The sequence below is a fragment of the Alexandromys fortis genome, unplaced genomic scaffold (assembly GCF_014885135.2).
Source record: "Alexandromys fortis isolate MF-2015 unplaced genomic scaffold, M_Fortis_MF-2015_v1.1 scaffold_221, whole genome shotgun sequence".
Taxonomy (NCBI): domain Eukaryota; kingdom Metazoa; phylum Chordata; class Mammalia; order Rodentia; family Cricetidae; genus Alexandromys; species Alexandromys fortis.
The window spans coordinates 1,625,660-1,636,839 of record NW_026068096.1 but is presented as its reverse complement, the minus strand read 5'-3'; the positions used below and the strand labels follow the sequence as shown (position 1 = coordinate 1,636,839).

The 11,180-nt window shown below is 58.9% G+C and overlaps 1 protein-coding gene across 2 annotated transcripts; it reads right to left on the bottom strand.

The window, feature by feature from the left end:
• Positions 1-34: 34 nt before the first annotated feature.
• Positions 35-11,079, bottom strand: Cbarp (CACN subunit beta associated regulatory protein). 2 transcript variants are annotated; one of them, XM_050123585.1, is made up of 10 exons: positions 8,271-11,079; positions 6,569-6,668; positions 6,336-6,475; positions 6,169-6,233; positions 5,644-5,788; positions 4,623-4,794; positions 4,357-4,485; positions 3,945-4,158; positions 2,464-2,644; positions 35-1,759 (listed from the first exon to the last, which is right to left on the bottom strand). In XM_050123585.1, the coding sequence occupies exons 2-10, from the start codon at positions 6,659-6,661 to the stop codon at positions 748-750; spliced, it is 2,151 nt and encodes a 716-aa protein (XP_049979542.1). In that variant the 5' UTR covers positions 6,662-6,668; positions 8,271-11,079; the 3' UTR covers positions 35-747. The 2 variants fall into 2 exon arrangements, with proteins under 2 accessions (XP_049979542.1, XP_049979543.1); XM_050123586.1 differs by having other exon boundaries at positions 35-1,711.
• Between the last annotated feature and the right edge of the window lie 101 nt (positions 11,080-11,180).

Here is an 11,180-nt window from a genome sequence, read left to right as displayed (position 1 = left end):
CACAAGGTGGCCTGCAGAAAAAACCCAGAGCGAGTGAATATGCAGAGACATTTATGATCAACCAGACAACACAACTACCCACGCAGGGCACAGGGCAGGGAGTGGGCGGGCTCTCAAGGCGAGGCCGCCCTATATTTTGGCAATAAATAAAGCTTGGGAAACTTGAAGCTGCCGCCTGGGCTGTTCTGTCTGTCTGTCCAAAGCCCAAGGCTCTTGAATGGGATGAGGTGGGGCCTGTGCACATGCTGAGAGCGGGAGTGGCGGTTATTGCTTGGAGAGGGAGGATACGGCTGCTGCTAGAGCGCACACCATGGTGAGGTAAATGGATTCAGGATTTGGGGCAGCGAGCTCCTCGTTGATTCTCTACCCCAAGGTCCCTTCCCCTCCAGTAGGTTCACGCAAGCATATGGCAGGCAATAGTATCACCAGCACGTGCTCACTAATGGAGGGGGGCTGCTTGTACCTAAGAACCTGCTTCACCCGCCTCTGTGGCCAGAGGCTGGGTGCCATGGTTGGACATATTAGGACTCGAGAGTCCGAATGCTTTATCCACCCTGCAGCTGAGCCGGGGTCCTGGAGCCTCGCGCCTCTGGAGGCCACTGTGACCCGCTAAGTGATGGGACACTGCATGTGCGCAGTTCGAGTCGGGCTGCGTGCGCATGCACGGCAACCCCAGGTTTCTGCTATCCGCATGGGCCCCACGTGCCGCCAGGGAAGCTGCCGAGAGGCGGGTCGAGTACACAGAGCTTAGGCCGGGCTGTGGTCGGGAGACGTGGGGGCAGCAGCAGCGACAATCAGCACCGGGGAGGAGGCGACTGGCTCAGGGAGACGGGGTGAGAAGAGTCTATCGTCGAGGCTGACTGCCAGCTTGTCCAGCAGCGCCCCGGCGGGCTCGACGCACAGCCCAGAGCCCGGGCATCCACCGCTTCCGCCGCCAGGCTCCTCCTCGATGACAGGAATGGACGGGTCATCACCTGCGGTCGGCAGTGCACGGCCTTCAGGAGGACAATCAACGCTGTCACCACGACGCAAGGGCGCACGCGCAGGACGGACTGCCCCTGGGGGTGTGGCCGCGCGTGCGCCACCGGGGTCGCTATGCTGCCGGCCTCTCTGTTGCCACTGTTTACGAGCGTGGGCGTGAGGATGCGCCCGTGCGCGATGGCGTGGCGCATCATCGAAATGTGGGTCGTGGCGCAAGAACTCGTGGAAAAGTGCGTCCGTCTTCTCGTCGATGCTGTAGTCGCGGCGTGGCCTGCGTGGCCAGGCTCGCGGGCTGCGGGGAGGGCTGCGGGTTGGAGCGGGAAGTTCGGAGGCTTCGTCACCTGCACCGCGGCCCTCGATGCTCGCATACCCACTGTCCATCTGCAGCAGGCGGCGGGCCTCGCCGTCCTTAGGCCGCAGAGCAGGCGGAGACTCCGGTGGGGGCGGGAAGGCAGGTGCTGGGCCGCCACCCCCGGAGCCCGATCCTGAGCTGTCGCCGCTGCGCACTGAGTCGCGGTCATTGCCACTGCTGCTGTGGTCCGATGCAGTGGCTGCATTTAGCTCGAGGGAAGTACGAAGGCTCCACAGGTCACGGTAGCTGCACTGTACATGCTCGGCGTCCTGCTCTTGCTGTGGGTCCTGCTGCTGCGCATGCTCGGGCCCCAAACTGATGCTGTGTTCCGGAGGAGTCTCGGGGCTTGCTCCTCCCGCTGCCTCAGACGCCTCTAGCCTGCAAGGCCAGGCCCACGTGGTCAGAGCCTGCAGGCCTTGCCCTGCCCTGCCAGGCCACACGTTTGTGCGTTAGGGACTATGGACATGGAGGGACCCTCATGGAGCCTGGGCCACTCCTAAATACATTCTCTTGATGTGCAAGGGGACTTAAGAGAATGGACCTGAACTAGACTCCAAATCGGCCCCTGGTCCTACATGGTTACTTCACCCATTGGTCATGGGATGGTAGGGCCAGGTGTGAATCACAGAAGCCAAGGGTCACCCCAAGTTTGCAGGGCCTCTGTCTGTATCCTACTGGTTTTGGCATTTGGGAGTTTTGCTTTTGGGTTGGAGAGGGAGGTTGCTTCTGATAGAAGCAATCACCAAGGCTTGTGTGAGGGGTCAGGCCACATATCAGGAGTACAAGTAGGCAGAAGGGTTGCTGGGACAACTGAGGAGCCTTTCAGGCCTCGGAGTCTGCCACAAATTGGCAGGGTCAGGGTAGGCCCAAGCCCGCTGCCCTGCTCTGGTGGGTGTCCCATTTTGGAGACCTTGGAGCCATCAACTGCCCACCTACCCTTACCCAAGCTTTCCCTGTTTCCCTCCTCCTTCTCCGGTCTGCGCTGGAGAGGTGGCCCCCATGAGGTGGCCAGTGTGACTCGAGTTCGTGTCCACAGGGCCAGGAGGGCAGTCCCCGGGCCACCTAGGGGGGACGGGGCAGGGCAGGGGCCCACAGGCCCACCCTTAGCATCTCTATCTACTGAAAAATACCTGCCGAGAGTGGGGGGCGGGCTGGTGGGGCTGGCCAGAAAGGGGCGGGGGGGTGGGAAGGCCACCGAATCGCCTGCGCTGGCAATGTACTGAATGAAGTCGGCATGGGGGGCATCCCCCTCTTGCTCCATGCTCTCACTGGCTGCCCGCTGCCGCTGAAAGTGGTGCCGCTTAGGGGAACCTGTGGGGAGGTGGTAGTCGGTCAGTTGAAGAAACTGAGGCAGAGGGCATATGTGTCCAGTCCAGAGATTAGGCATGAACTAGAAGGTCTCAGGGGAAAGCAGTCCAGACAGAACACCCTGGCTGGACAGGTATGGCCAGGAGAAAGGACACCCAGTGGCTAACACAGCCCAGTTCTTGCTGAAGCAGCAGGCACTGGGGAGATGGAGTTGTTAGGGCCAGGAAGGAGAGAAGGTGCCACCTACACGCTGTGCCCTGGCCTAGGAAGCTTGAAGGGAAACTGCCCCAGCTCCTGGCCAGTAGCCAAGATCTTCCCCAAACACAGAACTGCCGCTGGGCGGACCTCTCCAGGTGGGCTGGGAGCCATCCACCAAACAGGTTCTGGTCCAGACAGCCAGACCCTCCTCCCACAGTGGTATCTGGAAAGGGAGGGTGTGAGCCCTGTGCCATCTAGAACCTCCTATCCCCCTTCTCTCCCCACAGGGAAGTCAGTGCCTGGGAGCCACTGCCACCCAGGTAAAACCTGAGCGTCCTCTCTACAGTGAGCAACCCTGGATCCTGGGGCTATGATAGCTTTTAGTGAAGCAAAATCCGTATTCATCTGCACATGAAAGTCACTTCCTACAGCAGAGGTTGAGATGGGACAATGTGGCCACAAAAGCCCAAATTGTTAACTGTCCAGGGCCTTATCAAGAGTGCAGAGGGATTAGCTGGGTAGTTTTGTGTCTGTGATCCCCTGCAACCGGGAGGGTTGCCCGGAGCTCAAGGTCTGTCTGGGCCACACAGACTGTCTCACAACAAACAGCCATTCACAGATCCTAGAATTAGTTCAATACTGCCCCCCACCTTCTTTTTTTTTTTTTTTTTTTTTTTTTGAGGCAGGCTCTCATGTAGTCATGTAGCCAAGGGTAGCCTCAAGCCTACTACGTAGCTGAGGCTAGCTCTGAATTACTGTCCTCCTCCTGAGTGCCGAGGCATGCAGTACCACACTGGGTTTATGTGGTACTGGAAGTGGAAGCCGGGACCTTACCCGCTACAGGCCCTGTGACTGTTCTAATAAAGCCAAAGCCTAACCAGGCCAAAGGACTGGTGGAGGTCCAGGGAGCTGTGGACAGGTGACGGGGAGCACCACACCAGTGCACACACGTCCTGGGAATGTAGGGTGGACACTCAGCCTGGGGTCACAAGTTACAGGATGGTCACCTGCCTAGGAGACACGCAGGCCCTGGGAATTCCTGCCCATTTGCCAGGCCTCCATCCAGACGGCCCCTGGCAGTCACGGTCACTCCGGGGTGCCTTACCTCTTGTGTCCAGACTGGACGCTCTCTGGCTGGACTCCAGCTTCCATTTCTTGACTTTGAAGTAGGGACTAGCCCCATCCAGGCTGGCATGGCGGCGTAGCCGTGTGAAGAACTGCAGCACAGGGCCTGGCCCCGAGGAGCCTGTGCCTATCTCCCCAAGTGCTGCCTCAGGCCCAGGCCCGGCAGCCTTGGCACCCCGGGCACCTGCATCTAACTGGGGAACGGGGGGGGGCAGGGACGATTGTCAGGCATGGAGTCCCCCCTGGGTCCCCACTAAGCAAGGGATCACCCTTCTAGCTTCCTCTTTCAGGCTGGCTCCGCCCTCCTGGACCCTGTCTAGTTCTCTTCCCTGGGCTGAGAGGAGCTGAGCACCCTTCCCACCAGCCTGACTCTTACAGGGGACCCTCCTCACCGAGGTGCCCTCCCCAGAGTCGCTGGAGCCAGAGGGGCTGATCTCGGAGAAGTCCACAGAGTTGTAGGGATCACCTGGCAGGACAGAGCTGGGACCCACTGCGTGGCCAGTGAGGGCCTTCCCGGGGGGCTGTGAGATAGAGAGGTTGAGAGAGGACGAGAGGTGAGGGGGAGGTCCCACTTCCCCACCCCAGCCAGCCAGGACTCCACTTGGTACCCACCACCATTCTGCCGAGGACCAGGGCTGGCTGCAGCACTGACCCTTACCTGGAAAATAGCCAAGCTGTCTTTAGGGGTGGTAGCTGGGTGGGGTGTGGCCACTGAGCTGGCCTCGCCCGGGTCACACTCATGGATAGTAGCGATCTTGAGGGGCGGTAGGTGGAGGTGGGTGAGACGGGCATTCTTGAGGTGATGGAAGTCCCCCTCTGTCAGGGTATACCTATGTTGGGGGACCCCCGACAATCAGCTCTTGACAGCCCTTAGAGGAACATCTATTTTACCATCTACTCCCCATTCAAGGATGACTTTAAACTTCTGATTCCCTTGCCTCCATCTGTCTACCAGGTACTGGGACCACTGCTGGTTCACTTTTCTAGATCAGGTCTCTGTGTAGACCAGGCTGGCCTTGAACTCACAGAGCACCCTCTGCCTCTGTCTCTTGCCACACTCAACATCCCCCTTTTGGGTTTTTGTTTGTTTGTTTGTTTTTGTTCTTTGAGGTACCACTCTCAAGCCTTGGCTGGCCTTGAACTTCACAGCAATCCTCCTGCCTCTGCTGGCCACAGGCTGGCAATACAGGTACACACTACCATACCTGGCGTTTCCCTTTAAAGGCAGGTCTTGAACCGCATGTACCCATGCCAGCCATGGTCCTTCCTATGTGGGCCAGTCAGGCCTCAGATTTGCAGCATCAGAGCTGGAACAATGGCTCGGGTGTTAATAGCACCTACTACTCTTGCAAAGGACCTGAGTTGGGTTTCCAGGACCCATACTGGGTTACTCAGAATCACCTGTAATTCTAGCTCCAGGGAGATCTGACGCCCTCTTCTGGCCTCTATGGACACTTGCACCAACGTGTACATAAACACACAGAAACACATAAATAAACATTTAAAAGTAACTCTGGTAATCCTCCTGCCTCCGTCTGCAGTGTGCTCAACACATTAACCATAGCTTATACCTTAATATGATACTCTCTACTACCTCCCTGCCAGCCCACACCAAAAGGCCTGAGCCAGGGTCCCCAGCTTTCAGCACCAAGCTGTGACCTCCCCCTGGCTTCCCTCACCGGCGGCCCTTGTCCTGAGCCTTGCGGCTCTGTTCAAACAGGGCAGCCTCATTGAAGGACACGCGGCGGCCGGTGGAGCTGGTGGCTAGGAAGCGCTCTGTCTCGGTGTCCTGGCTCTCGGGGTCTTCCCCCCTGCAGTCGGGGTCTGTGAGGAGAGTCAAGAGAGGGTGGACCCCGGGTGGGCCTCGCGTGTCTTGCTGCCAGGCAGGCTGCTGGGCAGGGGTAGGTCGGGAGGGGGGCGCGGGCCGAGTGAGGGCAGGACAGGGCGGGCTGGGCGGGGCGGCGGGCACTCGCTCATCCGCTCACACACTCACTCGCTCTCAGCACGCGCCTGTGCGCACCTACGCCTGGGCGTTAAGGAAACAGAGATGAGTCGGACTCGAACTGCGCCCAGTCTGGTGGGGGAGACAGACAGACAGACCGTCAGGCGGCCCGAGGGGGCGGGCAGGGGGCCGAGGGGCGGGGCGCGGCGGGAGGCACAGTCAAGTGCAGCTAAGGATGCTGCGGACCACGCGGGCCCCTCACCTTGTATAGGGTGGGTGCCGTTGTCCAGGTAAGTAGTGGTGGTCTTCTCTGCTTCATCCATGGCCCTGAGTAAGAAAGCGAGGAGTGAGCAGTGATGGGGATCCCCACTTGTGGGGCTCTGTAGGCACCACCTGGGCGTGTCACAAAGAGGTTCCCTGGGTATGCACCTGTTGAAGCGCTGGTGCACCTCCCAGCAGCGTTTGCAGAGCAGAAGAACGCCAGACAGCACCACCAGCGTGCCCCCGATGAACAGCGACATCACCACCACCAGCAGTACATAGTTGTCCAAGATGGGGTCGGGCTCCGCCTGAGGGGAGGGGGTCAGGTGCACGGGATGGGAAGTGTCAGGAGGGCTCCTTTCTATTCCACCCCACCCCCACTTCCAGGAGTCACCACCCACCGTGGGGCGGCTGGTAGCATTGTCCCACGAAGTCGTCAGGGCAACCGTGGCGGTGGTAGTGGCCTCTGTGGCCATGGTGGCCGTGGGCTGCATTTTGAGGCTACAGGTAGGGCATAGAACCAGCTCAGGCTCAGCTCTGCCAGCCCCTCCCCACAGGAGCCCCTGCAAGTCAGCCCCCACCATCCCCGTGCAAGAGCATCAGCTGCCGTCACTGGTGTGACTCATGGACAGGTGGGGCAATGTGAGCCACACCCCACACACACACCCACTCCCTAGGGCGCCTGGAGCCAGGGCTTTTTTCCCAGGACCTCTCTTTCGCCATCTTTATCACATAGAAGGTGGCATCGTGCGCGTGCGCAGGAGTGAGTGCGTGTGTGTCTATGTACAAGTGGCTCTCCTACATCCCAGCCACCTCCCTGGCTGGCCGGTGCGGCCGGCCCAGCAAGGTAGCCCATCCATGCCCACGAAAGGGAAATCACCCTTGGAAGAAGGGGACATGAAGTCCCACAGTACATTCTGTCGAGATCCCAGGTGTCCTTCGGGTCTCAGGGGATAGAAAAGGAATTGAAGGCAGCGCACCCGAGGGAGGGGCTGCACCAGTGACCCCCTCCACACCCAAGTCACGACTCCAGAGGGAATGGTCCCCGTGCCCCACACTGGTGGGAGTGGAAAGGACAAAAGACGCTCATCTGTTCCTGGCCTGAAAAATCTGGTTCCCATGGCGACGGTGCGCAGGGCCGCGCCGGGGGGGGGGGGGCGGGTTGCCAGGCAGTGGGACGCGGGTGGGGGCGCGGGGGAGGCCGCCCGCAGGGGCGTCCCGAGCCGCGGCCAAGATGGCTCCTCCACCAGGAGCGTGGGGAAACTGAGACTAGGGCACGTTTCGGGTTGGGGTGGGGAGCAACATTCAGGAAGGGGCTGCTCAAAATTCCACCTGACTCATTCAGAAAATGGGGAGGATCCTGGGGTGTCAGGGGCCGCTCTGGCCAGCCATCCCTAGTTCCCATACCAAGCGTGAGCACGCAAACACCTAACCCCATCGAAAAAGAGCTCGCAGGCTCCAGCGTCGCCAGTGCTTTCGGACCGCAAGGGAGTTTTGGGGAGACGTAGACCCAGATAAAACGAATGTGCCCTCCCCCCCCCCCCGAAAGGTTACGTGTCCTCAGCGCTCCGGGGCTGAGAACAGCAGGCAACAATTTTGGCCGGCGGCAAGGGGCGCTAATGTAGGTCGGGCAAAGAATTCAGGCTGTAGGGGGGTGGGGCATGGTAAGGATGGTGATGGGAGTGACAGGAAGACGGTGGAGATCCAAGGCGAATAAGGTGGAGTCATGAGGGCCAGCGAGGACGCCAGCCTAGACAAGGGGTCCCTACAGGAAGCCTCCCCCCCCCCCCCGCAGAGGACCCGATGCCAGGTTCATGCGGATCCAGGAGGCCACGGCGACACTGCTCTCGCTCTGTCACTAGGGTAAACTGAGGCCGAGGGCCGGCACGGGCGGGCTCCCTCTCCGGGCTGCCGACGGTACGCGGGGTGCAGGGCGGCTCAAGCCTTTCCCACTTTCCGTTCCCTCCCCGAAGCCACGCGTGATCGCGCTCGGCAGGACTGGTGGGTCAGGGCGGGCCCGGGAGCTGGTCGCCATCCCCTGGCCGCGCGTATCCGCCCGCCCGTCCCCGCCCGTCCCTGTGCGCCAGGGTCCGCCGCGCCTACCTCAGCGCCGGGGCGTGCGGCCCATGGGCGGCGGGAGGGCGGGTGGCGGATGCAAGGCGCTCCCGGTTGGCTCTGGAGCTCGGTGGCCGCGGAGCCGGCGGAGAATTTATGAATGGAGAGCGCGGCGCGCTGAGGAGGTGTGCGAGAGAGGAGGGGCAGCGCACGTGACTGCGTTGGCGGTGCGCCCGCTCAGGCCCCTGGCTCGGTGCACCGGGTAGCCGCCCGGTCCCGCAGCCTGACCGCCCCCGCCACTCTTGCCGCCGCGTCTGGCTCGCTGCGCGCTGGCCACCGCCTCCCCTTCCCTTCTGGCGGGGGCGGGGGGCGGAGCCTGAGCTCCGGGCGCCCCCTCTCGCGGCCGGGCGGCCCCGCCCCCCGCACCGCTGCACGACTCAGCTTACCTGGTGCTGCAGTGTCCCGGAACATTGTGCGTGGGCGCACTGCGTCCTTCCCCCTCCCCTAACACTGGGTATCTCAAGTCTGGGGGACCCTAGGCTGTCTAGTTTCTCACCTGCCACTCGGGTGCTCAATTCCAGTATGTAGATCTCCGTAGTCTACAAGCCGTGAGGTCTATGTACATTTTTCTCCCACACGCCTGGCTTCGTTCCCCTACACCCCAGATATCCAATGATACCCACACAGCTCAAACTTGCACGCAAAACTGGTTGTGATGGTGCACACCTGCATCTGGGATATGAAATCAAGGGAATCAGGAGTGCAAGGCCAATCAAACGACACAGAATTCTAGGCCAGCTTGAGCTCAACAGACAAGGGTGCCTACAGCCAAGCCCAAGGACCTGCGGTCCATCCCTGGGTCCCACAGGGTAAGAATACCTACTCCCACAAGTTGTCCTTCGACGTCCGAATATTTGCTGCCTCCTTGCCCACTAACTAAATGAATGTAGGAAGATTTTTTTTTTTTTTTTTTTTTTGTTTTTCGAGACAGGGTTTCTCTGTGGCTTTGGAGCCTGTCCTGGAACTAGCTCTGTAGACCAGGCTGGTCTCGAACTCACAGAAATCCGCCTGCCTCTGCCTCCCGAGTGCTGGGATTAAAGCGTGCACCATCGCCCGGCTAATGTAGGAAGAATTTTAATGACCCATTCCAGACAATTCCTTGCAACCAATTATTTTTTCTTCCTGTTGATACTCGGGTTCCAACCCAGGATCTGTCCCATTCTAAGCCCACGCTCCCAGGACCTACCGGTGGAAGAGTCTGTCTTGTAGATGGGCGCCTTACACTGATCTCTGGGACACCAGCCTCCTTTGATTTAGTGAAGGGTATTGACGCAGGGATTCTTGTCTGCAAGTCACTATGTAGACAGAGCAGGCTGCCTCTTATGCTCAAGAGTGTCACCGCTCCCGAATTTAATACTAAATTCTCTATGTGTGTGCTTCGTGTGTGCGTGCACATGTGCGCACACACCAGAAAAGGATAGGTCTTCTGAAGCTGCAGCTGCAGGCAGCCGTACACTGTGAATGGAACTCAAGTCCTCTGGAAAAGTAGTACTCTCTCCAGCACCCTGGGTTTAGTTTTTCAAAGACTCGTTCGATGAAGTACAGTGGCTATGTCTGGTGGACAGAACAGGACAGGACACGCATGTCCTAAGTTTGGGTTCTTGCTTCTTGGAGCATTGGATAGATACGGAGTTCTGGGACGGGGATGTGTGTTTAAGAGCTGGGACATTCGTACAGGAAGCATCTGGAGAAAGGAATGGAGTTTCTAGCCGCCCACTGCCCAGGAAAGTGTCCAGGTTATAGGGATTGGGAACCCGATGTCTCTCGTGGCGCTTGATTGAGGCCATGACTGCTAGGCTATTGCATAGATCTGAGGCCCAGAGTCTAGAGTTTGGAGAATCACAAAAGGAATCACATTAGCATCTGCCAGACCCCGGGTTCAAGAGTAACCACTACCCTCTAGCTGCCAGCTGCTTCCTTAAGGTTCAACACTGAATCCTTTAAATTAAGCCAACGATTTTCCTACTGTGCACCCACCAACCCTAAACCTGCATTTTTTGTGATCCAACATGGGGTGGTATGGGCACCAAGAGCTCAGCAGGGGTTGGAACCTGCGTGATTGCGGGGGCGGGGTGGTGACGTCATGGCCGAGAGCGAGGCTGCGCAGACATAAAAGACGTCAATGGAGACCCCCCCCCGCCGCCCGCGCACGCTTTCCTGCGTCAGCGGCGCGCGGGGGCGGAGGCCCGCAGGGAGGGCGGGGACTGCGGAGAGGAGCGAGAACATCTCCAGGCTTCGCGCGCCCTCTGCCGGCTCCGAGGTACATGCCGCTCTGTAATCTCAATTGCCCGCCTCCCCTCTCTAGATACGACCTCTCTCCAGCATGCACCTTAGCCGGCATCATAAATTTGTCTTTATGTATTTATTTATAGACATGTTTCCATTATGTAGACCTGGAAAGTCTTGAACGCATAGAAGCCCCACTTGCCTCAGCCTCCGGAGAACTGTGATTAACTACACCTGGCATAAATTTGGTTTTTAAAAACGTATTCAGTTGCACTTTTAGAAATAGGTTCTTACTGTGTGTCGTGAAATTCGGTGATCCTCCTCTGTCGGCCTCCCGAATGCTGGGATTTGCAGGAGTGTGCCACCACACCTGGTTGGTAGTCTAAATTTTAATTATCTCCCAACATATTACAGGTTTGCTTCTTTTTTACCTCGAATGCACTTGTCATCAAGCGGGCATCCCTTCAATGTAAACGTCCCCTCCTGCGAGCAGGTGTACGGTTGCAGAACAGCCTAACCGAGGGCGTCATTTGCAATTTGAAGGCGAAGAAAACTACAATTCCCAGAATAAACCACACTGACTAGGCTTCACCCATTCCTAGGCAGCATTGCAGGAGGTGTTGCTAAGGCAAACTAAACCTCCCAGAATGCCTAGCGCGAAACCTCCCAGAA

Excerpts from the sequence above, each read along its gene's own strand:
- Cbarp (XM_050123585.1), bottom strand. The coding sequence starts at position 6,661 with ATGCAGCCCACGGCCACCATGGCCACAGAGGCCACTACCACCGCCACG. Across the intron at positions 4,486-4,622 it reads ACAGCTTGGCTATTTTCCAG|CCCCCCGGGAAGGCCCTCAC; the intron begins GTAAGGGTCAGT and ends TCTATCTCACAG. Across the intron at positions 1,760-2,463 it reads CCGCCCCCCACTCTCGGCAG|GGCAGGGCAAGGCCTGCAGG; the intron begins GTATTTTTCAGT and ends GTGGCCTGGCAG.